At 38.5% G+C, this 27,821-nt stretch overlaps 3 protein-coding genes across 4 annotated transcripts; 1 reads left to right on the top strand and 2 right to left on the bottom strand.

Moving 5' to 3' along the window:
* Positions 1–4,738: 4,738 nt before the first annotated feature.
* Positions 4,739–13,312, bottom strand: LOC116295149 (solute carrier family 22 member 15-like). Its single transcript, XM_031702903.2, has 8 exons — positions 12,774–13,312; positions 9,768–10,195; positions 9,060–9,266; positions 8,422–8,556; positions 7,709–7,803; positions 7,308–7,416; positions 5,522–5,742; positions 4,739–4,950 (listed from the first exon to the last, which is right to left on the bottom strand). Exons 1-8 carry the CDS (start codon positions 13,089–13,091, stop codon positions 4,826–4,828), a joined length of 1,638 nt encoding a protein of 545 aa, XP_031558763.2. The 5' UTR covers positions 13,092–13,312; the 3' UTR covers positions 4,739–4,825.
* An 809-nt stretch (positions 13,313–14,121) lies between these two features.
* Positions 14,122–17,822, bottom strand: LOC116295150 (AFG2-interacting ribosome maturation factor). The gene is made up of 5 exons (XM_031702904.2): positions 17,395–17,822; positions 16,866–16,948; positions 16,015–16,117; positions 15,412–15,521; positions 14,122–14,884 (listed from the first exon to the last, which is right to left on the bottom strand). The coding sequence occupies exons 1-5, from the start codon at positions 17,655–17,657 to the stop codon at positions 14,835–14,837; spliced, it is 609 nt and encodes a 202-aa protein (XP_031558764.1). The 5' UTR covers positions 17,658–17,822; the 3' UTR covers positions 14,122–14,834.
* Positions 16,062–27,324, top strand: LOC116295148 (organic cation transporter protein). Of its 2 annotated transcripts, none has more exons than XM_031702902.2 (8): positions 16,062–16,163; positions 22,107–22,534; positions 23,285–23,491; positions 24,111–24,245; positions 24,665–24,759; positions 25,805–25,913; positions 26,290–26,504; positions 26,681–27,324. In XM_031702902.2, the coding sequence occupies exons 1-8, from the start codon at positions 16,140–16,142 to the stop codon at positions 26,869–26,871; spliced, it is 1,404 nt and encodes a 467-aa protein (XP_031558762.2). In that variant the 5' UTR covers positions 16,062–16,139; the 3' UTR covers positions 26,872–27,324. The 2 variants fall into 2 exon arrangements, with proteins under 2 accessions (XP_031558762.2, XP_031558760.2); XM_031702900.2 differs by lacking the exon at positions 16,062–16,163 and adding an exon at positions 19,911–20,292.
* The last annotated feature ends 497 nt before the right edge of the window (positions 27,325–27,821 follow it).

Genomic DNA, 27,821 nt, shown 5'->3' on the forward strand with positions numbered 1-27,821 from the left:
CTACTGATACCCTAAAGAAATCTTAAGACCTAGGCCTTAAATATTCCATAAAAGTTTTAGTCACTAAATTAAATTTGTTGTCGTTAGTTCGAAAGAAAGTTTTTTGGTTGTTGCTGGATCATTCTCGTGTTGTTGTTTTTTGGTCATCGCTAATCGAGCTTTTCCTGTTACGCAAGTAATCGTGCTAAATCCAGGGTTTATTAGCGTTGCAACGGTATCTCGAAATATCACTCTGTAGTTCCGTATTGTTTTAATACTTCAAAAAAGGGCTTGTCATAGTCAGTAAAAAATTCAGATTTATATTTTTTACTGTGACCATTACAGCTTCTAAAATAAATTTTATTTGGTTGGCTGAAAAAATTAATTGAATATTAATTAATTGTCGAGAGTTAGTCTTTAATTAATGATTAAGAACAATTTAAATTAGGGTTATTTATCTTGATCAATATTTCGATATATGTTGAAATAAAGAGACACTTAAAAGGATAAAAAAGCCATCTGAGAGAGGAAGAAGGATTTCTTTATTTTTGAATTCATTCTGGATAAACTTAAAAATTCAATTCCTTTCCAAGTGATGACAGATGTTATTAAACGGAATGGCGCCGGAAGAGGAACTTTGCATGACTTCCTTGAACAGAGATTTGAGAACGTGAGAGATTACTCAAACAAAGCGGAAAATACATGCCAAGTTCGATACACTATACTGTTATAAATGTATTCATAGACAAAGTAAACTAGAAAATAGATAATTTATACAGGGATGGATCCAGGGGGTGTTCTGCGATGCACCAGATACCCCTCTAACGCCGTAATTACTCATACGCCTTTATGAAGCGATGCATAATATTTCTTTATATTTGGGACACCCCCTAAAACATTACATTATAATAATAATAATAAAAATATAATAATAATAATTAAAAATAATAATAATAATAACAGTAATAATAATAATAATAATAATGGGATTAACAGTGGATTCCACAGAGTGGCTCTTCTTCCACTGGATTAGAAGTTGATTTTTGCGGAGGGAGGAAAGCCAGAGAACCCGGAAACCCCTAGAGAGAACCAACAAAAAACATTTGACTTCATGCTCGCCAAGTCGGTCAAAATAACTGATCTATGTGAGTGACGTTGAAGCCAGTAAAATGTTTTAAGATCGCTCATTTCTGATAACATTTATTCCCCCTAGAAAATCGTACTTTACTTCTTCCATCCTCAGGCAAACTGTCTTAGGAAACTAAATTCTAACTTTTTCAGTTATTTTTGAACTATTTTCAAGAAGAAAACACGTTTTGGAAAGTTCATGTGAGATGAATAAATTATCTCTGTGAGTGACGTTGAAGCCAATAAAATTTTTCAAAAGCTCACTTGATCAGATAAATACATTTTTCTCTCCTAGAAAGTCCTAATTTAATTTACCAATTCAAAGGCATTTGGTTTCCAAAAACTAAATTCTAATTTTCTTAGCAATTTTTGAACTAATTTTTGGAAACAAAACGCACGTTTTCGCATATTCGATTTCAATCTCACCAAGTCGGTTCAAAGTTCGTGTGAGATAAATAAATTTATCTCTGTGAGTGACGTTGAAGCCAGTAAAATGTTTCAAAAGTTTACTTCAGATAAATAAAATTTTTTCTCTTAAAAAAACGTAACTTAATTCTTTAATTTACAGGCAACTAGTTTTAGAAAACTAAGTTCTAATTTTCTTAGCCATTTTTGAACTATCTTGAGAAACGAAATGCACGTTTTCACATATTTGACTTCAAGCTCTCCAAGTCGGTTCAAAGTTCGTGTGAGATGAATAAATTATCTCTTCTGTGAGTGACGTTGAATTCACCTTACTTCGGATAAATATATTTTTTTCTCTTAGAAAAACGTAATTTACTTCCCTAATTTATAGGCAACTAGTTTTAGAAAACTAAATTCTAATTTTGTGAGCCATTTTGGAACAATTTTGATAAACAAAACGCACGTTTTCGCATATTTGACTTTAAGCTCACCAAAGTTCAAAGTTCGTGTGAGATGAATAAATTTATCTCTGTGAGTGACGTTGAAGCCAGTAAAATGTTTCAAAAGTTTACTTCAGATAAATAGATTTTTTTCTCTTATAAAAACGTAGTTTACTTCTTTAATTTATAGGCAACTAGTTTAAAAAAACTAAATTCTAATTTTCTGAGCTAGTTTTGAACTATCTTGAGAAACAAAACACAGGTTTTCGCATATTTGACTTCAAGCTCACCAAGTCGGTTCAAAGTTCGTGTGAGATGAATAAATTATCTCTTCTGTGAGTGACGTTGAATTCACCTTACTTCGGATAAATATTTTTTTTTCTCTTAGAAAAACGTAATTTACTTCCCTAATTTATAGGCAACTAGTTTTAGAAAACTAAATTCTAATTTTGTGAGCCATTTTGGAACAATTTTGATAAACAAAACGCACGTTTTCGCATATTTGACTTTAAGCTCACCAAAGTTCAAAGTTCGTGTGAGATGAATAAATTTATCTCTGTGAGTGACGTTGAAGCCAGTAAAATGTTTCAAAAGTTTACTCCAGATAAATAAATTTTTTTCTCTTAAAAAAACGTAATTTACTTCTTTAATTCATAGGCAACTAGCTTTAGAAAACTATACTCTAATTTTGTGAGCCATTTTTGAACTATCTTGAGAAACAAAACGCACTTTTCACATATTTGACTTCAAGCTCACCAAGTCGGTTCAAAGTTCGTGTGAGATGAATAAATTTATCTCTGTGAGTGACGTTGAAGCCAGTAAAATGTTTCAAAAGTTTACTCCAGATAAATAGATTTTTTTCTCTTAAAAAAACGTAATTCACTTCTTTAATTCGTAGGCAACTAGCTTTAGAAAACTGTGCTCTAATTTTCTGAGCCATTTTTGAACTTTCTTGAGAAAGAAAACTCCCGTTTTGGCATTTTTGACTTCAAGGTCACCAAGTTGGAACAAAGTTCATATGCGATGAATAAATTATCTCTGTGAGTGACGTTGAAGCCAGCTGACTTCGGATAAATAGATTTAATTCTTTTACAAAATCGTCATTTACTTCTCTAATTTATAGGTGATTAGCTTTAGAAAACTATGTTCTACTTTTGAACTATCTGTATAAAGAAAACATGCGTTTTGGCACTTTTGATTTGACTTGAAGCTAAGTCGGTTCAAACTACAGAGATGAATAAAGTATCTCTGTGAGTGACGTTGAAGCCAGTAAAAAGTTTCAAGAGCTCATTTCAGATAAATAGATTTTTTTCTCTTAGAAAAACGTAATTTACTTCTCTAATTTATAGGCAACTAGTTTTAGAAAACTAAATTCTAATTTTGTGAGCCATTTTTGAACTATCTTGAGAGAGAAAACACCCGTTTTGGGCCTTTTTGACTTTAAGCTCACCAAGTTGGAACAAAGTTCAAGTGCGATGAATAATTTATCTCTGTGAGTGACGTTGAAGCCAGTAAAATGTTTAAAAATCTTGCTTACTTCAGATATATTCAAAATCGTAATTTACTTCTCTAATTTATAGGCAGTTAGTTTTAGAAAACTATATTCTAATTTTGTGAGCCATATTTGAACTATCTTGAAAAAGAAAACACGCGTTTTGGCACTTATGATTGACTTGAAGCTCTCCAAGTTGGTTCATACTCAGTTGAATAAATTATCTCTGTGAGTGACGTTGAAACCAGTAAAATGTTTTGAAGGCATACTTCAGATAAATAAATTTTTTTTGTAGTTTTACAATGCTAAATTCTAGTTTTCTGAGCCATTTTTTAATTGTGTTGATAAAGAAAGCACACGTTTTGCAGGGACAGATTCTGATGCACTGGAAGGAATGCATAATTAGCAATTATTCGCCGAAGAGGCGAGGTAAATATTCGCCATATTCACTGAGCCTGAGCTGAGCATTCTAGTATATACCAACTTGTGTACAGACTAACTTATTTTTATATACAATAATTCAATAAAAACAAACAAACACAAACTTTTAGTTTGCGTGACAAATTCACGCAAAACTTTTAGCAAAACTTTTGGGCCATACTTCATTGCCTTTTTTTAGTATTGATAGGAATGGCATTTACTTTCATTTTTTCAATTAGCAAAACGATTGCCGGCAGATGCCAATTTGTTGCCGACTCAATATTCCGAGATTCAGAGGTGAATATCGTACAATATTCACATCCAATTTACCAATGAGCGCGCGGCAGTCATAAGTTGGTATATGCTAATATCTCTATATACATTTCTTCATTTGGGACACCCCCTAACAAATTTCTGGATCTGCCCCTGTTATAACCTTTCCCCCGCGTTGTGGGAGGGGAATCGGAAGTGAATATCAGCTAACTAGTGGGAACACCTTCGTGTTGTCCAAGGTACCCGGGTGGCTTGGCATATGAAGGGGACATTGAGGGCACGTGCCCACCTAAGTGTGTTGAAGTTGTTACTTTTTCTGCAAAGGGTCGTATGAAACAAATGACTTTCAAGTCCAAAACAAAAAAGGGCTATGAAGATTTTTCTTACGTTTTCTTCATAACAAAATTTGTTGTCCATAGTTCTAATTGATTCAAGTGGGGGATAAATCATCGAGGAAAATGTTTTCTTTCTTTTAGCGGGTTTTTGTGGGCAATTGGACCCTAAAATACGTAATAACCTAGCAACTTTAGTATATTCACAACTAAAAGATCTCGAACATTTCATGCTCAACATACAGTTACATAAGAAATATATGGCGCAATTCCGTGCAATGCACGAACGGTTACATTAATTTATTATTTTCCCAATTTATTTTTGTTCTTGCTAAAATATCATGCATCAACAAGATTCAAGGCTCCATCAATTTTTCTGTTTCTTTTCCTTCGTCGTCTTCAACCTTTTCTTCCTTTTCTTTCGGACTATTTTCATTTGTCTCGCCGTTTTCTGCTGACGGTTTCATATCTGTCAGCAAAACTGATAAAAAAGAACAACAAATTATGAAAAAAGATATGATTGGATATGACTGTGAACTGATTAGAAAAGAATATTATGTGCAGTGTCAGTCAATGCTGTCATATTGTTCTTCGATATGGAACGCAACATTAAGAAAGAAAAATACCATTGCAATTTCGGGGTAACGCGCAAAATGTATGGTGATTATAATATGAAAGAGAAGATGTGCGCATTATTTAAACTGCAGGTAATCAAAGCATTAATTAGTCATGAATATAACTTGTCGTGCTATAATAAACTTGCGTCACAAATTGCAGAGAAGGTGCTGCCCATCCCTCGTAGCCTGCGCGCATTAAACTTGTTACTTTTGTTGAAAGTCGTGGTTTGTACTTCCTGTGTTATATAAAATGGTGCAGCGCGCAGAGTAAGAATAAAATAGAGTAACATTTGCCCTGCAAAATTTAAAATTTCGCGAAACAAGTTGCACGATTTTGATGCATGCACATATTACAAAACATTTAGCAAAACGCGCCACGCTGGTCCCCACTCGTCAACTTTCTACAAATTAAATTACTGTGTAATATTCTGTTACCTTTATTTGCATTTTTTTCCTCTTCGCCATCGCCTATCACCTCCCGGGTGGGTTTTCCGTTGGTCTCAGGTAAGAACCAACAGCCAATAGCAGCGACGATCGTAGCGACTCCCATCACCGCAAAAGGAAGTACACTATTGACGCGAGTCAACTGCACGATGAAAGGGGCCGTGGCTGCGCCAACGCGACTGGTAATCGTCATTAAACCCATGCCACTGTTCCTGTGGGTGAGGAAATATTATTTAAGCTCCAGTTAGACCGATGCTGTGGCTATACACCGGCTCACTGACCGACCATCATACGTCCAATATTGCGAGACGTACAAAGCTAGAGAAGCAAGGTTCTCTTAGTTCTTTTCTAGAACTCTATAGCTCCCACAATACAGACACATAATCAACCCTTTTGTTATTGCTTTTATGAAAATAATACTCTTGAAATATTTTAAGTTTGCGCGTCTTTGTTCACTATTTAAAGTAATCTTGTAGTTAAATAGTTTACTGTCAACTAATTTATTTCTGCCATGCTCGGCCATCTTGGATTCAAAAGAGGCTGACAGAATGACTCAGAATATTCAAGATGGCGGCCGCCTGTTCTTACAGTGATATATGTTAGCGTCGCAAAATTAAGCGTAGCTTGGACTAATCTTGCCTAAATTCACATTTGATGATGTTGATAACTTTGTTAAAGTCGCGAAAAGGGCAACAAAGCAGTCTTGGTAAAGGTTATAAGTTTTAATTATGAAGGGGTTGTCAATGAATTTGAAGGTAAGCCAAAGTCAAGCATTGTTTACTGGTCTTTACTTTTTTAATAACGAAAAATATCTCAATATTCTTATTCTTGAATGAACTTGAATGATAAAAGTGTTTAAATGTGTTTACCCGCTGTGGTTTGTGTGGTTGATAATGATGAATCCCGATGTATCACACATTAAATGGAGCGTACTTCAAGTCACTATCTCGTTAAAGGGTCTACATGTATCAAAAGCAAGGTGAAGAGAACCACACTACAAGACTAAGGTAATAAGAAGTAAGAATATGATATATAATTGAAAGCTCTCTATTTAACAATTAGACCCGCAGCCCGAGTGGTGTACAAGTCAATATAGATAGCCCTCGAGGCCGAAGGCCGAATGGGCTATATAATTTTAGTTTAGAAACATGAAAATACTTTTTTTTATTCATCAAAGTCTTCACTGATTCCATGCTCAAATCTGATAAGCATAATGTTTGTTGTACTTTGGCCGACTAATTTTCGACGAAAGGTTTGGATATAATGTTAATAACTTCATTGAAACTAGTTTTTGAGGCTTTCGTGTCGGAGAAAGGAGCTCATGAACACAAACGGTGGGATGAATGATTATCTCTTCGGTGACGTTCAAGCCAGTTGAATGTTGCAAAACTTCCTTCTGATAAATATTTTTTTATTTATCAAATTCTTTATTTCATATTCAAATCTGATAGAAATAGTTTTGGACTAATTTTCTAAAGGATCAGATAATACGTTAACGACAACGAAGAAACTAGTTTTTGATAATTTTTTATCGGAACTCATGAAATCATTCAAAATTCATGTGCGATGAATAAATTATATATATGACTGAATGTTGACGACACTATAATGCTACAAAACTCACTTCAGTTAAATAAACGTTCTTACTCTTGAATTTCTCAACTTCACATAAATTTAATGAGCATAGTGTTTGATGTTATCCATATAGAAAAGGCTTTTTATGAATCATAAATAATAAATGATATAAATTAAGGCCCTCAAACTGATTTTCACTTACCTAACGACGGTGGGAAAGAGTTCAGCAGAGAAGACATAAATGCCGTTGAAGGATACTGTGATGAATAGTTTACCCAGCATTCCTCCAGCGACTCGCCCGACGATATATCCTAATAAAGAGATTTGAGTGTCATCATAGTTAGTCACTATGGTGTCATTCTTTTCGTTTTTTTTATTTAACGGTTGCGCATGAGGGGACCATGGCGTCAATATGGGCACAGTTCAAACAAACAAAAAACATTCTCAAGAGAGTGACACGTGATCTTGATTGGGAAAGATTTGACTCGAGATATCAAAACCTAGATGATGATTTCATGGTGGATGGTACGTGGAAAACTGACGCAAAACTGAAATGGAAAAAAATTCAAAGTACGGGACAAAACAACTAAGCATAATACATACCAGTATTATTAGTTCCTGCTGGGATAAATGACACAGCTACACACGCGATAGCACCAGCAATAAAATGCCAAACTACAGTCTTCTTACGACCAAACCTGAGATGAAAGTCATACAGATTGGTAAAGATGTACGAGGGGGTTAGTTGTCCGCCATGTTGGAGAGTAAAGGTACGTTATTAGTCTCTTCATCGCAGACACAGTTAGTTAGGATTAAGTAACCTGCATTCCTTTGTGACCAGCAGCTTTTGCGAGGTATCTGTCTTCTTTCTCCAACCCTCGCCTCTCCCTCCCTTCCCCACCCTTTGTTCTAAAGAGGAAAAATCGCCATCAAAGATTTGCTTTTGTTGTTAGCTACAAAAAATCAAGGTCTTACCTATTACAGTTGTCAATAACTCATGGAATCTCTACAAGACTTGTCAGAACAAAGGTCTTACCTGTTACAGTTGTCAATAACCAATATATTTCCTGGAATCTCTACAAGACTTGTCAGAACAAAGGTCTTACCTGTTACAGTTGTCAATAACCAATATATTTCCTGGAATCTCTACAAGACTTGTCAGAACAAAGGTCTTACCTGTTACAGTTGTCAATAACCAATATATTTCCTGGAATCTCTACAAGACTTGTCAGAACAAAGGTCTTACCTGTTACAGTTGTCAATAACCAATATGTTTCCTGGAATCTCGACCAGACTGGTCAGGACAAAGGTCTTACCTGTTACAGTTGTCAATAACCAACATATTTGCTGGAATCTCTACCAGACTGGTCAGGACAAAGTTAAGGTAGATACTGCCACCCAATTCACCAGCGCTCATCGATACACCATAATATACCATCCCGTTCACGAACCTGTTGAAGAGTGTGTTAGTTGGTTTAATAGCCCTCCTTCAGCGTTTCTGCGATCTCAACAGATTCTACACACCAGAGGTTTTGTTTAATGGTTGCATAACATCAGATACACATGAATACAGATGCATCTTAAACAAAGCATAATATTCTCAAGAGAATAAAACATGTCTTGAAATTGGAAAACATTAAATCCAACCTAAAAAGGTCTATCAATATGAACGTTACACGAACTACGATAAGTGCAGGACTTTACCAGCTGGACCACTTTAGTCTTGGCTATCTTTGGCCTAGGCTAAGATTTCCATCCGTCCGCGGGGTTTCGTGCAAACGCGATCCCCGACGGTGGAAATCGCCCCTAGCTTTGGTTTTCGACCATTCCTAAGAGGATCAAAAGACATGGCGGCCATGCTGGTGGACAGGTACAAAAGGACCTATTGAGCAGTCCTTTGTTAAAGTCCACCAGACCAGATGACCTAACATGAAAACAAAGGATTCTCACTTACCATGCGTAGCACTGTATAAGCGTCGAAATTACTAGCTTCTTGCTAGCAAAGAGCTCAAAACATCCCTTATTGGGAGGAGAGTAGGGAACATTTAAGTCATCCTTGGGCATTTCTTGCTTGTTTACTTTTGCGACTTTCTGTAGTATTTCTAGAGCTTTATCTTTGTGGCCAGATACTAACAGCCAACGTACCGATTCTGGTACGAGCCTTGGGACAAACACGCACAACAGTAATCAGTAACAAAGGGCAGAGGGCAAGAGATCGGTATTAATTGAAGGGGTGTGCCTCCTTAAACTCATTAATAGTCCCCTTCACAGTTCCCTGCGCCATCTTGAAAGGCAGCCGTGCCTTTGCGTCGAAGCGAGACAAACAGTGAACTTGCAACGATAGAAGATGTAAATAATTATTCAAGGTGTTTAAAAAGGTTTCTACCACGGTATGGCACAGGGAACTATTACGCCTTGTTTTACTAGGGTATAACAGATAACAACACACACCGGCACACTCTCTCTTTCTCACGAACTCCCACTCTGTTGCCTCTATCTCTCTTTTACTTCCACCTTTCATCCATTTATCTCCTTCTCTCCCTCCCTCTATCCATCTCTTTCTCCTACTATCTCCTCATTAGAACTTGGCTCCCGGCTTCCCAGGGTCACATCGATCGACCAACACCACAGCCATCCCACCAAAAGTATCATGTCTACTTACTTCCAAAAGATGAGCACAAACAAGAAAGGCACTGATGATATAATACACAACAGTCGCCAATCTCGTATAAAAAATGCTTTCAGTCCTAAAATCATCAGGGCCAATGCAAAGTAGAACCAGACCAACGTACTAGACAAGGCTCGTTTTGAAGGGCCTACGAGCTCTGCGGACAACACGAACATGGTCAAAACACTGCCACCTTCGAAAACACCAACGAAGAACCTCAGAGCAATGGCAAGAGAGACTACTTTGGAGAATGAAAGACAGAATGTTAGGACGATGACGAGGGTAATGGAAGGAAAAAGAACACTTCGTCGGCCATATTTGTCGGAGATAGCGCCGAGGACCAGAGCTCCCACGGCCCAGCCAAAGAAGAGGATAGAGTTAGCCAACCATCCGTAGATACTCCGACCACATACCAGGTCAAACTGAGGAAGCAGATGTTAAACGAAGTTAGTGATTTATCAGTTTTAAATAGACGTTTACGTGACTCTCTTCCATGCCTATATGCATTTGTACCTTCAAAGTCGTAGTTTAACCAAGACAATCAGTATACTGTAGTATGTTTTTATTCCGACAAAGAACTAACGTCAGCACACTTATAAATGTCATACACCATGGTGTTCAAGTAAAACCAAGAAGGTGTCCCTGGTAAAACACACCACCAGGACGATAACTCTTTTTGCACCGTGGTGATCAAGTAAAACACCCCAACGCAGTCCCATTGTAGTAACGGCGTTTGCATGGCTTATATATTAATCATTAAGGTGTCTATTCTTGTATTGAATAATTCACGGCCATCCAGCTGGTTCATCGTGCAAGTGCGCAATGAATAATGAATTTTCTTACAGTAAATAAGAAGAGCAACACACTAGATACACTAGTGAAGCATGGTATCAACACCTCGATGGCCTGCAGTTTTTCAATCTTTCTTTAATGATCCATTTGTTAGATTCGGAAACAGAAAATAGCCGTACTAGAAAAATCTTTAAAATCCTTCTCCCCCTCCCCCTTCATATACTGCGGGTTTTTGTTATTTTAGTTCATTAGTTATACACTCATGAACTTTATTAGTTTATTTTGTGTCATCAAACAACGTGGTACTTTCTTGGTGTTGAAGGATGTACTGTATTCTGGGTTAGGGTTTTTGTATTGCAGGGCATTGTTTAGCTCCAAACGCATTGTTCTCGGCTATTGTTTTAGCGTCTTCATGACTCAGGTGTCCTGCAACACCAAGAAATCTGCCAGTCGCTTCGCTTTTGTCTTCCGTACTTGCCTTGATGCACCGGGAACTCACTAAAATCCTTTCCATCAACCACAGCGTTAGTCTCCCCCACAGCCGCTTTCAGTGTCGTCAGGGGAGAAAGCGTTGCGTGACGACACTGAAAGCGGCTGTGGGGGAGACTACCACAGCGTGAGATCAATTAGACAAGAGGAGCGACTGGGTACAAGTCTGGAAAGAGCCAACAACGTGGCCACCTAGCTATCTGCTCTTGCGTATCGAAGATTGCAGAGCACTTAGACTTTGGTAAAGCCCTCCGTCCTTATCGCTCGCTCGCTGCGCTTGGAGGAACTCTACAGAGTTTCTAAATATACTCTATCGTTCAACGTTACTGGTGTAAGAACTAACTTCCAAAAAAGTCCGCATTAAATTGAGCCCTTTTTTGCCTAACAGAGTTTATTCTACTTCATTGAATCAGCTCAACTTGATATTTCATTCCAGTTCAGTTGTTTTCATTCGTTTTTCTTTACTTCTTTTTGCTTCTTTCTTTCAGCTCTTGAACTTGAAAGTTCCCTAGAAAATTGTCGTAGCTTTTCGCTTCTATTTTCTTCTACTTATTAACATATTTTTGTTTAACACCATTTCGGACGTTTTGTGTAGTGCTCAGCTGGGTACAAAATCAACACAAAACGAAAACATGTTTTCGCTTGGGCAAAACCAAACGCATGATAAGAGAACGAACAACATCCAATCACAGTACACCTTCAAAGAATCCATGCAGGTTTCTCAAGAAAAGCAATTCTTGGCTTAGAACTTAAAAAGTAGAATATTTTGCCATTGACATTGTTATTGTAAGCATTGTTATTGGCATTTGCTCTGCATGCTGTAGAAGTCGGAGTTTGTTGTGAAAAACAACTTGGGTTTAATTAGAATGGGGACACTTGGAACACTTAGGTAAAACCAAACATGATCTCACTTTTAGTACATAAGAGATGAATGCAATAGAGTAATAATTGACCTTGAATTCACCCTAGTCTCCCTCGCATCCGTTTTTAGTGTCGGAGCGTTGCGTGACGACCGACACTAAAAACGGATGCGAGGGAGACTAGATTCACCCCCGATTATTGGAACGTTGATATATCATTTTACCGATAGGAAGAAATATTTTATGTATCATCAAAGGAAATATTCAGTAAGGAATGAAAATCCCAGCCTCATTCATATGCTCATAGTGATACGAGAAAACTGACAGCTTATAGCTGACTTTCTTGAATGTGCTGAAAAAAGGGAAGACGTTAGAGGAGTTGTCTCCATATTATAGATACTACTTGACCCATCGCAGTCTGTTCTTTTCAAAATGTCGCGACTAAAGGTTATATCCACCCCCAGCGCTAAACAGATAGACAAACTTTAACAGTGAGTGCTTTTAGGTACGTTTATATGAGCTTCAAAAACGAATATTATACTTGTCTAAATGCTAATTATTAGCAATAGGAGAGGATATAGCATCTAACAACTTAACAGTGAGTGCTTTTAGGTACGTTTATGTAATATTTCAAAAACGAATATTGTACTTGTCTAAATGCTAATTAACAGCAATAGGAGAGAATATAGAGATCGCAAACAAAGAACTAAGCCCTAGAGGTTTTTGTATCTTCGAACATGCTTCAATCAGTTTTTTCAAATGTACTCAAAACTTGATTTATGCAAAAGCAATGCTAGGTGACGAAAGAAAACGCGCATACGTGATCGACGTGGATGTTAATATGGTGGTGTTTACTAACCTCTGTAACAATAGTTTTATGAGGTCCTTCGTACAAATCATAATCAGCAAACTTCCAGTCAGATCTGTTCAGAGAGCATCTTCTCTCGTACAACGCTATAGGTTTGGTGCTGGTGCTAAAGACTTCTCGTCCAGTAGCGTTGGCTTGAAGGCAGGCTGTACTGTTGGACGCGCACATCCATGGCGGTTCATAAGCCACGAACACCATGATTAGAGTTTGGTAAGTAATCGGGAAGAAAATAAACAAGAACATGGCCAGGACACGCTTCTGGAACGGGCCAAACTGACCGATCTTCTTAAGAAAGTCATCAGTGTCCATGATTGAGGCTTAGAAAATCGGATTGCACCGAGTATGAAAAGAAGTGACCAACATGCGAAGCTTGAGTGAAACCGTATGCGTGCGAGGCTATATACTTCGTGACTCCTATAGCATCACAATAGCATCACAACAGGACACTTCCGGTTCCTTTGAAAGTAGATAAAAGTGCACGATCGTGACCTCAAAAAGTACCTTAAAACTGATTTAAAAAAACTCTAGTAAATACGAGTTTAATATGTGAAGGTCAACATGGTACACAAAGGCTCTCCAAAAAATCTTCTCCAAGTGATTTGCATGTTAATGAATTTGTGTTTATGATTGATTGTGTGCTGTTTGTTGTAATAGATGAAGGAACCAATGAAATTCAGTTTGGTTGACATCGTTAGGCAAATGTGAAAGGGGTTTGTTTGAGTTGTAGCTGTTCTTTTACTTGCTGCAAGGATTTCGTTACTGGAGGTTTTTACTCTTTCGGCATTACTGATTAGTGATGCATTTTACAGACATTTTAAAAATTATAGTAATAATAATAATAAATAGAGGATATTACATGGGCGCGCGGAGATACGAACTTTATCTTCGAGTGATGAAAAGATCTCTCACGAGTGAGCGCAGCGAAACGAGTTAGAGATTTTCAACACTCGAATATAAATTTCGTATCTCCGCGCGCCCATGTAATATCCTCTATATCTGTAGCTCCTTATCAACTAAATGATATAAAGACTTAGCGAGTCGGTAGATCACTTGAGAAATCGAAAATCGAAACACTCGGGGATATACGCTCGACGTTTTGCTGATTCCTAATGCATAAATTAGGAAAAATTGTCATTTGGAGTCGTCGTCTGTAACGGCGTAAGATCTGTGCAGCTCTTATGTGACAGGTGTGAACCAAATCAATTGATATTAATGAGCAATGTACGATTTTGTCTGCTAATATATGCAAAGAAGAGGCAATCTTTGATCTTCAAAAGAAAGCTTTTCACCAACTGATTTCCCGATAAGTCGAATTACCCAAACAAAGATTTAACTTACCTGAATTCTGTAACTTTTTTATTGAACGGTCTTTCGGTTTTAAACAAAGCAATTATCTCCTTGTTTTATGAGAGTGATACTCTTACACAAAATAATTTGCGCTGTGCATGGGAACTATCAGGGAAGAATGCATAGCCTAGTGAGAGCCAAATCACTGGTCACTAGTTAAATTTCAGACCACGTGTCATACCCGTGAGAGAACAATCCTGTGTTTGAGTCTCATCTATATTCATGTATTTTCTGAAGCGTCACACGAAAATAAACTAATAACTAATCACTGAATAATAATATCAATAATAATAATATATATACTATTTGTAACATATATCAAATGCTTGAGAAAACTGATAGAAAATTTTTTTTTGGAAGAAAGCAAGCGATAATGCTCAAGGGAATGTCACATGTACGATGGTTATACATTAGGCTTTACCGTGCATTGTCTATAAATAAACGTTGTTACATCCGCAAATATGCATAATCAGACAATATTTCTGAAAATCCCCCTAACCAAATCCTACCACTAACCCTACCCAAGTCAGGGTCATAAACCTGGGGTAAACCCCACCCAAGTTGGGCTTATAACCCTAGCGCAAACCCTAACCAAGTTGGGGTTATAACCCTAGCAGGATGCCAATATAATAATAGTGTCATTTTTCTACAGCTCCATAAATATTATCTTTAATGAACTACAATAGACTATATTAGAGTGTGTTGTCAACTACCATCATGAGTTGCCAGGAAGATTGGTATTTGATCTGCAAAAACTGGAACAAAAAGTTCAGAATGTAAAAATTAGAACATGTACACCAACATGGATTCATACTCAATGTATACCACAGGCAACCCAATAGACTTCCTTACCCAACATGTCATTCTCTTGGGAATAAGATTCTTTGTTTGAGAGCCTGCCCTATTGCTAGCCAACGGAAGGCAACGCTCATAATAGTGCAGGCTCAGAGAACAAGATTGAGTTGTATTCATATTAATCATGCATTTTGATTCTCTTGGGAATGACACATGGTCTTGTAACGACTCTATTTATTCCACACAACTTTTAGGAATAGTCTTGTCGTTGTCAAGGGGTTGTCTTCCTTTCCGAACTACTTCCAAGCTCAACTCCAAGAATAGGCATAGGAAATCCCTGGGGAACCTAATAATAATAACACCCATGCACACTCATCTTACAGTCTGAATTGGGAAAACATGCCCGAAAACAGGTCTATAGCCTTTCTGCTTCGAAATCAGTTCCTCAGTACAAGGGAATAATCAAACAAAAACTGTTTGTACTCACTCTTATTTCTCGATAAAAGAGCAAGGGATTTCCATCTTCTTAATGCTTCTTGTGATTTTGTAGGTTCTTCATACGATATGCTTTCAATAATTTCTAATTTTTCTTCATATCTGGTTTAGAAATTAAGAATAGTGATTCAAATATTATTTTACCACTCTACAATCAACTAGTATGGTTGTGCACTGGGCTGTTATACAGGAGGTTATTGGTTTAAGCCTCAGCCTTCAGGGTCTTAAAAATGCCCGAGTAGAAGGTGCTGCCTTTGCTCTAAAAATATCTGCAACATTTTTAGAGACCATCACTGTTGCTAAAATGACCACATATAATAGGCCTTTTGCAACAACAGGTCACATGACCCTACCCCCTGTAAAGAGAGTTGTTGTGTCAACGTCTCTTTTTACTGGAGGTAGAGTCACATGACCTGTTGTTTCAAAAGACCTCAATTAGTGCTTTATAGTAGGACTTAGTAGTGACTATTCAAATGTCACCTTCAAATATTCTTATTAATTATGTCATTTGTAAAATAATGCACCAAAAACAATTTGAAATTTTATATACATGTAACATGATAAAAAAAATAATATTACTTTACAGGAAGGATACAGTTGAGCATAGGAGCTGTCAATTTCTGACAACCATTCTAACAGTTCGGTGAGTGATGGACATGTTGGGCTTCCTTGTAACGTGTCCTCAAGACTTAATGTCCCTAATGCAGAAGAGATACACAAATGTCAGAAGGTTGGATCACAGAGGTAAGAAGCCAGTAACAAAAAAACATGTAAGACCATCATTATAAAGCATAATAGTCTGACTTGAATATACTTTTTTGCTTTAAAAGTTACCTAAATGATGAGTTTTCTGTTCATAATATTCTCGTGAATGTTACATCACATTCTGCTGCCATTTTGGTTGACGATAACAAAGCATTCCTCATTAGCTTCTCTTGCTAGATCAACCAACATGGCAGCTGTTTCATTGTTATTTATATCTTGGAGGATTTTGAGTCCTGTGGTTGCACCCCAAAAACTTGGATCTCAGTCTGTATCCTCCGAGACCAATTACCAGACATTATTTATAAAGAAACAGAATGACTTTCCTGCTAGCAGAGCCTCTTTTCCTTTTATTTTGGTGGAGTGAGAAAAACAGTCTCTGCCGATGTAGGACGTTATACTTGTTGCGCCTGGGTGGCGTAACTTAGCAACGCTGTCATGATTTTGACAGCCACTCTCGTCAAATAAGGTTTGGCGCCGCAGAGTGTTACATTTGCTCATGCGCACTACATGTACTCGGTTAAAAAGCAGTTTTAAAACTGGTTTCATTTGTCTAGAATCGTGGAGGGCGGTGTATCAAAGGAAACCCTCTACATCGGCAGAGTCTCCCTCCTCCCTGCCTAAAAGAAGGGAGAGAAAGAGGAGGGACTCTGCTAGCAGGGAACAGAACGACAGATACCGTACCTTGGGTAGCATGTTGGGTATAAACATCAAAAGAAGTCTTCCTGCACTCTGATATCTTCCTTGATACATCTTTAAGAGTTGATCTATAGAGAATTGTAAAAAATACAGTCTTGAAAAACCCCTGCTTTAACTACTAGTCACAGTTGGCATTAAAAAAATATAATATGAGGTCAAAGAGATCCAAATGCAGGGCCACCCTATGCCAATGATACTCTCAATCTCTATTGACTAAAGGACCCACATCTGGTGGGCTGGGTAGGGGGGGGGGGTGAGATTTGGGGGAGGGAGATCATTTAAAAAAATCAGGCTTAAGAGGCCGGGGACACACACAAAAATCCGAGTCACACACCACTTCTAATGTAATAGAGTAGAATACCATGGAAGGGCATTTCCTGTATGCACGGGGGATGGGGGGCAGACTCAGAATTTTATGCTCCCCTTCCACGATAAAAGTAAACTAACCTAACGCTTTCACTAGCTTTTATGAATGACATCAGAGCGATCGCTAGAGGTTAATCCCCATACTTACAAATCGTTTCGCAGTTTGATCAACAAAGACTCTACAGCCTTAACGAGTTTGTATCTTAGTTTTGGCTTGAGATCGATCATTTCAACCAGTGGCTCTTTATGGAAAGACACCTTATCACAAGCTGCAAGCTGCTCGAGTAAATTAGCTAACGAGTTAGCCTGGACGCAAGAATCAGTATGGACTTTTTCGACTTTCGTCTTTAGTTCTTGTAGAACCGTGTAGACTTTTCGAAGTTTCTTGTAGCATAGAGACAAGCCCTCCATAGTGATACTAGTTATTACGTTCTGTGAAGGATAATCATGAAATCTTGGTCGTTTAAGTATGCGATTCCTTATAGCAGCTCAGCTCGCATTTCGTCCGCCATGTTGGTTCTGCTCCAATAATATTGACCACAGGAAGCCCAATATTTAAAATGAACCCCAGACCTGACAAAAGCACCAAGTCGACGATTATGGCACGCCAAATGTAGCAAGATTTCCAAGGGGTATCCAGGGGGAGGGTCGGGGGGGGGGGGGGGGGTCGCGAACCCCCTGTCATTCCTGAGGTCAAATGGGCTTCCTGTGGTAAAAATGCGACTGGGATTCCTTTGCCCACAAAATTTACCCCTGAGACCCCCCCTTTAAAAAAACCCTGGATCTGCCCTTGATTTCAATGGAAATCCAATGTCAATTCAATGGATATTCAATGTCAGTTCGATAAAAATTTAATGTTCAAGGCTTTGGTTCATATAAACACGTGACACAGAAGAAATGGCTTTGAATGTGATTTTCATTTAATTATCTTCAAATCGTTTCATTTCACATATCCAGTCACATCTTATATTATTAGTGATCCACCTCATGCCGGCAGTTTTGTTGTTTGTGGCGTTTACAAATCTTTTAGATGTGAATATGGAAATTTTTACGAGGATTTGGATTGGAATATGTGTTAGATGGCAAGCTCATGACATTCAGTCTATTTCACATAAAATCTCTGATAAAATGTTGAGTTAATTTTATGGATACCCTGAAACCACGTTTAAATGAGCTGATCTACTCCATGATCGAGTTGAGTGCTGCTGCGCAGTTGCTGTGAAATGGGGAAGAGAGAATTGATCATTCTTAGTTATGGTCCTTAAAAACTCTGGGCTTAGCAAAGTCAGGGAAAGGCTTACTCACAGATTGAACGGGAATTTAGCTTGTTAGGTTTGGCGGAGGGAGAAGATAAAACCAGAGAACCTGCAGAAAGCCCTAGAATCAAGAGAGTGACCTAACAAACTCTACTCAAATGTAATGGCGATTCGAGAAATTGAATCCTAGACCCCAGAGGTGAGAGGCGAGTGCACTTTTCGTGTGACAGTCCCTTTACGACCCGTTGCCTACATGTGATCAGTGGTGCCTAATTAGTTAAAGGAAAGGTTGCTATATGTGACATCCCTCTACAAACCATGTTACCTACCTGTAATGTGGTGCGCAATGTTACACGGGAAAGGTATTGACATCCCTATACAAGCCCTGTTACCTACTTGTGATGTGATGTGCAATGTTACAGGGACGGTTACTACGTGTGACATCCCTCTACAAACCCTGTTACCTACCTGTGGTGTGGTGTACAATGTTACAGGAAAGGCATTGACATCCCTATGCAAACCCTGTTACCTACCTGTGGTGTGATGTGCAATGTTACAGGGACGGTTGCTACATGTGACATCCCTCTACAAACCCTGTTACCTACCTGTGATGTGGTGTGCAATGTTACATGAAAGGTTACTACGTGTGACATCCCTCTACAAACCCTGTTACCTACCTGTGGTGTGGTGTACAATGTTACAGGAAAGGCATTGACATCCCTATGCAAACCCTGTTACCTACCTGTGGTGTGATGCGCAATGTTACAGGGACGGTTGCTACATGTGACATCCCTCTACAAACCCTGTTACCTACCTGTGATGTGGTGTGCAATGTTACATGAAAGGTTACTACGTGTGACATCCCTCTACAAACCCTGTTACCTACCTGTGGTGTGGTGTACAATGTTACAGGAAAGGCATTGACATCCCTCTACAAACCCTGTTACCTACCTGTGGTGTGATGCGCAATGTTACATGAAAGGTTGCTACGTGTGACATCCCTATACAAACCCTGTTACCCACCTGTGATGGATGCGCAATGTTACATGAAAGGTTGCTACGTGTAACATCCCTCTACAAACCCTGTTACCTACCTGTGGTGTGTTGTGCAATGTTACAGGAATGATTGCTACATGTCGCATCTAGATCTAAGCTAACCATTACATCTGCAAAATATTAGATCTCGGAACGTCGTATACAATAAACTCTGGCTTCTCTTAACAAAAACCAAAGAAAAATAAACCCAAATTCAATTTCATTGACCCAATTTACCATTTAACACGCCATTTAACTATTTGCTTGATCGCAAAAAGTTATGGTTTAGTGTTTCGATGGGGGATGGCTCAAATTACTTTGATTTGAACTGAAGTACGAGTAACTTTTGACCCCTAAACAATCACTAGTTGAGACGAGTGTCTTGAACTTTCCAAAGTCTGAATCAAACAAAGCGCTCAATTTTTTATAAACTAAAAATGGATGTCGATCAAGTGCTTAAGCATATCGGTCAGTTTGGCCCGTTCCAGAAGCGTGTCCTGGCCATGTTCTTGTTTATTTTCTTCCCAATTACTTACCAAACTCTAATCATGGTGTTCGTGGCTTATGAACCGCCATGGATGTGCGCGTCCAACAGTACAGCCTGCCTTCAAGCCAACGCTACTGGACGAGAAGTCTTTAGCACCAGCACCAAACCCATAGCGTTGTACGAGAGAAGATGCTCTCTGAACAGATCTGACTGGAAGTTTGCTGATTATGATTTGTACGAAGGACCTCATAAAACCATTGTTACAGAGGTAGGCTAGACATCGGTATTCAGACTCCTTTAGAATCAGGTTTCCCGCTTTCCACTACCCGCTACCCGCTAGGGATCGAGCCCAGAAACACGCCACCAAGCATGATAATACGCTTAGCATCATTAAAATGCTATATGGAGGCTTTTCCAGCAACAACTTCGTAAAAGGTTGACGCCTGATGTTGATATTCAGTTAGAGGGTTGTAGTACCTTGCAAGAACATCGTAATAAATGTCTCTAATATTGGATTTCTCTCGTATCGGGCTTGTAATCGCGGTCCACACATATACAAACAACTTTATTTCAGTGTTAAAAGATTTATGAATAAAACTAACTGGGGGCACAAATGTGCTGTCATGGCTAGTTCTATCTTCAGTTAGTGCGCGCGTTTTATCGTAATAAACATTTAAGAAAATCCTTTAATGAGTTGATCGTGATACAACAAGCTCGATCGACATCTCATACTCAATCCCGTTATATACGAAAAGTGTGGGGTAATGTTTGTCGATGTTCGCCGAAAAAATCTGTACATCGTTTGAGCTGTCAAACCATGTTGGCTTAATATTGATATAATACGAACATTTGATTTTTAAGTTTTATTTATTTTAGCTGCGAACGTGGAATTTTTAGAATCGAATCTTATAACCTTTTGAAGCAGAACTAATTTTAAACTCATTTGCGGACTGTTTGAGTAGGGTCAGAAAATAAGGGTTGACATTTTCTTGAAATTCAATGACCGAACATCCCGCGGTGTGTAATTTTTGGAATCGAACCTTATAACCTTTTGAAGCAGAACCAGTTTTAAACTCGTTTGCGGACTGTCTGAGTATAGGGTCAGAAAATAAGGGTTGACATTTTCTTGAAATTCAATCACGACCTAAACAGGCGGGTGGGCAATGCAGACGTTCTTAGGTTCTGTCACGCAACGTTTCCCTTCCCACGAAGGAGGGAAACATTGCGTGACAGACCCTAAGAACGTCTGCGGACTAGTAGGAGGCTAGAGACCAGCCCGACAACAGCTTTTACTCAAAATTAAAGAAAATAAAACTAATCCGTGGAAAGATACTCCAAATGTATTTTAGAAATAGGCCGTCTACGCTGATGGTGGAAAATACTTCGTCTAGACAAGAGATAAAAGAAATTACTTTGAAATTTTTGCTGCGTCGAACAAGGCATTGCGCGCCTAGATTCCAAATCATAGAGCAGTGTTATTAGTCGAGCATTGTCAGTACAGTGCAATCTCGTACCCAGAGCCTGCGTTTCTTCTGACCTGCAGCGAAGAACGAGGGCTCTGGCATAATCCATATTTTGGCGCATGCGCAATTTTTGAAAAGTGATATATAACCAATCAAAATAATCAAAGTAAAGATCATAGCAAAAATTTGAAATCGGGAAAATATTTTTTAATTTTTGGCAAGTCTTCGAACACATGCGCTGTTATACCGGAAGTCCAAGAAACCCTGGTCTCAAAAAATGGATTATGCCAGAGCCCTCGTTTTTCGCCGCAGGCCAGAAGAAACGCATGCTCTGGGTACGAGATTGAGTTCAGTAGAAAACCAGTAAAACATGTTTATTACTTTAATTGAAAACACAGGCAGTCCACACTATTAATCTTCTGCATGACCAGTCGCTGTTAGCACATTAGATCAATCTCATACCCAGAGCCTTAACTCTTACTGCGCAATCTCGCCAAAAAATTCTCAATTATTTCGTGGAGCATGCGCAGTAAGAAATACAGCTCTGGGTACGAGATTGGATTGACAGATTAAAAATTTTTAAAGGCTGATAAGCAAATCCCTGTATATTTCTCAACAGTTTGATCTCGTCTGTGACAAAAGCATCTACGCATGGCTGTCCAGTTCCTTGCTGTTCTTTGGTTGGGCGTTGGGTGCTATCATTCTTGGTCTCATAGCAGACAAATACGGTCGTCGTAGCGTTTTGTTCCCTTCTGTAATCATGGTGATGACTATGACATTTATCATGTCGTTTGTCAAGGCTGTCTGGCTTATTCTTTTACTGAGAGTGGTTGTTGGAATCTTTGAAGGAGGAAGTGTACTTACGATGTTTGTGTTGGCGACAGAACTGGTTGGACCTGCTAAGAGAGCGCTGTCTGGTACCCTGGTGTGGTTTTATTTTACTTTTGCTTTGATGGCCATAGGGTTCAAAGCATATTTCATCCGAGACTGGAAATGGTTGTGCATTGTTTCCATTGTACCATTTGTTTTTGTTGTTGTTTTTTGGAAGTAAGTTGTAATTTTTTAACATATCTTTATACTACTACTACTACTACCACTACTACTACTACTACTACTACTACTACTACTACTACTACTACTACTACTACTACTACTACTACTACTACTACTACTACTGCTACTGCTGCTGCTGCTGCTGCTGCTGCTGCTGCTGCTGCTACTACTGCTACTACTACTAAAACAACAACAACAACAACAACAACAACAACAACAACAACAACATTGACCAATAACTGGAAATGCATTGTGCCTGCATATGCTTGGAATGAGCAACGAACCCTTGTCATCATCCTTCGTCTTCAAAACATCAACGTATTTGTGTACGCGTTCGCCACTATTTTCCGCTGTTTTTCTGAACATGCGCAGCATACGCGTTTTTAGTGAATGTCATGCGAAAACGGGAATGACGGTAATATGTTTAAAGGGCCAAAATATGTGGCTAGAAACTAAAGACGTGATTATTACACGGAGACATTTTCTCTCCAACTTGTCACACAAATTGTACTAAGAGTGTTAACACGATGCAACGGAGACACAATCGTTGCCAAAAGTATAAACGAATTCCACTTTTTGCAGCGATTGCTTCAACTTGTCCGTTGCAACAATATTTTTCAAATTGCGCTGTAGGTTACACGCTGCAATCCTCCATGCAACTTGTGTCCCAACGCCGTTACGAGACAAGTTGCAGAGAAAATAACCCTGTGTAATTGCGTCTTAAATGTCTTTGTAATTTTTCAGGTTCATCCCAGAGTCTGTTCGCTGGCTTCTTATCGTTGGGCGTAAAGATCAGGCCAAACAAATCCTGGAACACGTGGCTCGAGTAAACAAACGCGATATGCCATCAGAAGACATACGTGTGCCTGTTGTTCCTCCCAACAAAGGATTCTTGGAGCTGTTCAGGACGTCTAGACTTGCCTTGTCGACCCTACTTCAATGCTATGCGTGGTAAGCTGCGCTGATGCCATTGATTGATGAATTTTCAGCCTGTAAACCCTCCAAGCACTGTATCAGTGTGAAGCGTATGAAATGCACTTTTTCCCACAGATGTGAATTATCTCGCTTTTTGATTGGTCGAGAGCAGTGGTAAACGAGAGGACATAGCATCAAATTACGTCAACGAATTACGAATCGCTAGCGCAAGGAACCAGCGTGCGGCAGAAACCACTTTTCTTTCAAACTTTTTGCGTGCTTTTTTTTAAGTAAAAAACAAATTTACGAGGTTTTTTCGTAGAATATCCATATATCACGATAAACCATCTGAAATTTGTTAAGTATACTAGAAAAAACAAGGTAATGATGATGGCGATCATCGTAGTAATAAAGATTGAAATAATAACGATGGTGATAGTGATGGTGATGGTGATGACGGCGATCAGGTGATAACAATAATTATAATGACAACTATGATAATGGTGATGATGATTATGACAACGATAAGTGGTTGGAGGAGGATGGTGATAATGATGAAAGCAGTTTTTGGTTTAGGGGAAATTGTTTCATAGTTAAGAAAACCTACGAAAGACCTTCCTTATATTTTATTTATCCATTGCATGTCCATGTACAGGTTCGTGAACGGGATGGTATATTATGGTGTATCGATGAGCTCTGGTGAATTGGGTGGCAGTATCTACCTTAACTTTGTCCTGACCAGTCTGGTAGAGATTCCAGGAAATATGTTGGTTATTGACAACTGTAACAGGTAAGACCTTTGTCCTGACCAGTCTGGTCGAGATTCCAGGAAACATATTGGTTATTGACAACTGTAACAGGTAAGACCTTTGTCCTGATAAGTCTTGTAGAGATTCCAGGAAATATATTGGTTATTGACAACTGTAACAGGTAATACCTTTATCTTTAAAAAGTTTTCTGTGTTCGATACTCTGATCAAAACACACGGGATGTTGAGAGAACACGAGAGGAGCGTAGGAAGCCACGACGCGTAGCGGTTCTGACATACAGCAAAAAGTGGAAAGCCCTAGTGAATAGACAACTCGAAAAAAATATCACGGATGATATCCCATAATTTACTTTTGATATACTCGTATATATACATTGGAAACGGCCATAATTTTTGCAAATGGCTGTATATATCTTTTATCATCGTTTTTACGTTCAAAGGTTTGGTCGAAAGAAAACCACTATTGCTTACTTTGTGGTTGGAGCCATTGCCTGTGTGGCTGTTTCTTTCATCCCTAGCGGCACCGATGATATCTGTAAGTTTGATCATTTTAATTTTTTTCATTTGCACGAGTTATTTGCACGAGTTATTTGCAGGGATGGCATGGGTAATTAGGCTCGATTTCCAACCGCGATGGTTTCGGTGCGCCTGCGATCCTCTCCTCACTCATATAGGGAGGCTTGGCACAAATGATAAGCTCACGGCTGTATTGGGTTAATGGAATAGCGCGGAAGAGTTTCAGTGCCTCACGATCACTGCTCCCGGAGTGTAGAGACCTCTGATGGACTACTGCATCCAAGACTGTGTGGGGTGTTTTCAGTGGGAACGCACAATATACCTCTTTACCTTAGTGGTAATGTTTTCTTCATTTCAGACCACTCGTCATTCTCATGAGAATTACATTCTTTGTTTGTGTTGTATCCATATACAAATAAACCTTTACGAGGTCGAGGAAAAACTGGGTCGAGTTGACATTTCACTGCACTGTTGGAATCTTTTAGGAGACACATTTTGTTTCATTATAATGTAATGCATTATGGTATTCACCATTTTCCATACATTGGTTCACCGCTGGTCAAACACAAAGCGCTCAAGCGAGGCGCCAAAGTACTTTCAAAGGATTAGAGAGTTTTAGATTTACGTTCACGGCAAACGTGAAACATCAGTTGACCATTTAAAAATAATTTTAAAGAGCTTAAAAAGAATCGAAAAAAAGTCCAAGTAGTAGAAAAACCAAAGAATATTTGTCTTCAGTGAGAAGTTTTGTAAAAGGTAAAGTAAAGTACAGGAAAACGATGAAAACGTGGTCACGTTTGCCGTTTGCGGGGAGAAAAAAAGTCAATCTAAAACTCTATATTATTTACATTTGAACCTGGTAACCTCGACTGAATGTTTGTGTTTGACCAGTGAACCAATGTATGGAAAATGGTGAATAGCTCGGGTTACTTCAAACAGCACCATTTAAGGCATGATGAACGAATACTTCCTAAAACAATCGTCACAATGCACTGGAATGCCAACGCGAGCCAGTTTTTCCTTCAACCTGGAAATAAAATGACAAATATTATGATTCCATGCAGATTACATCGTTGGGCGTGTCACTGGTGGCATGCTAGGAAAGATGTGCATCACAGTGTCCTTCAACTCGATCTATGTGTTCTCAGCTGAACTTTTTCCAACCATGGTCAGGTACTAAATCTTTCCCGAGTGTCCATACTTCCAGCTAGGTTTTTATGCACCTTGATCATCATTACGTGATTATTGGATTTTTCATTATTTTTAAATTAAAATCGCAAGGACGTAACTGCCATTTTATGACAGCGGATGGGGTAGGCAGCACAGACCGGTAAACTACCCAAATTTCTATATTACTGCGACAATACTACATGGCATGTCGTTACAGCTCGAATTTTCCCAATCTTTCAAGTTTGCCCAGTTAGCCCCATTTAATATCCGGTTAATAAAAACATAGTAAATATATATTCATAGATCCATAGCTTAAAAGTCGAAAGGTGGTTTTTGGATCTCCAATGTAACATTTAAAAAATAAATCCTTCTTTTACAGGAATAGCGGAATGGGTTTGATGTCTGTAGTAAGCCGTGTTGGTGCTGCAACAGCACCATTCGTGGTTCAATTGACCCGCATCAATCCCATTCTACCTTTCGCCCTAATGGGTGGCCTTGCTTTTCTGGCATCATTTGCTTGTTGGTTTTTACCAGAGACAAATGGAAAACCAACCCTGGAAGTGATTGGAGACGATAAAGTTCACCCTCCAACAGGTATACTATTAATTATTATTAATGTATTAATTATGATAATTATTGAATCACTAATAATTATGATGGAAGTAGTTAAAAATATAGTAGATATAAAATAAACAATCTTGCATCAAGAATAGAGAAAATAATATATGTGTAAAGATTAAGAATAAAGTTATAATCTTTTTGAAATTTAGTTGCTATGGAGGAGATGAAGAAACCCAGCTATGAAGAGAGGAATGAAGAAGCAGAGAAAGAGGATAAGAAAACGAATCTTGGCTATGTCGACAATGAAGAAGACAAAAAGCAAGATGTAAATCAGGATTCGGACAAAAGAGATGACAAAAATCAGGCCAAAGAGGCGGAAAACTTCGACACTGCATTCTAAACTGTATGTCCATTCAGCGCAATGTTAAAACGGCTCTTGAAGCTACGAATGAAATGCTGTATAACTTGAGTGTCTTCCTTGATCTCAAAAAAGCCTTTGTACCCTATAGACCATGAAATTTTGTTGGTAAACTCATGACTTATGGTATCAAGGGTCTTGCCTACGACTTACTTTCTTCAAATTTAGATGACCGTAGATAATGCGTCAAGTAAATGGAAGAAACTCAGGTATAGGGAATATCGGTTGCGGGGTGCGTGATAACACAAATCTAACGGTATCGAAGGGGGACTGAATTATGATTAAGATAAATTAGGAATAACCAATAATAACCAATATTCTTATATAGCACATTCCTTAAAACTCAATGCGCTTTACAATAAGAATTTGAAAAAGTATAACTTTTTTAAAAATTGATAGTAAGAACTGTATAAGAGAAATAAATTTTTAACTCGATTGAGATGTTGTTTGTCCAAAATATTCCCAGAACGCTGGAAATACATAGCATTTCCAGTAAACCATAGTCCAAGAGCCGGTCTGCTTGGGAGCGTGGTCTTCTAGTTACAGCGGTCTACATACTTACTTTTTAAAGTCATAAATTATGGCTGTCAGAGTCATAGAGATATATGAGGACCTTTATTCAAAATTACTTGTATTAACCCCACCCAATGTGTGTTTCAAGGCTACTTGTCAATCATATATAAAACGGAAGTAATCGTGCTGGTCTGTCTAGATACCAGTCTCTGCTCGAAAAAAGGCAAGCCACGCTGGCACGCGCGCGTTCCGCATCACGATTTTCCCGCCACTGACCAAGTTTGATTCTCGTAAAGTTGGTGTTCTAAGGCAGCCATTTTTCTTTACTTCAGCTGATATTTTTCCTTAGTCCACGCCATTTTTATTCGCTTTCAAGAAGAAATATCGACAGGATGAACTAGGAGAAATGTTGAATAGTA

The sequence above is a fragment of the Actinia tenebrosa genome, unplaced genomic scaffold, assembly GCF_029948245.1.
Source record: "Actinia tenebrosa isolate PJP-AT-01 unplaced genomic scaffold, QUT_ActTen_1.0 PGA_scaffold2__45_contigs__length_23673736, whole genome shotgun sequence".
Classification (NCBI taxonomy): domain Eukaryota; kingdom Metazoa; phylum Cnidaria; class Anthozoa; order Actiniaria; family Actiniidae; genus Actinia; species Actinia tenebrosa.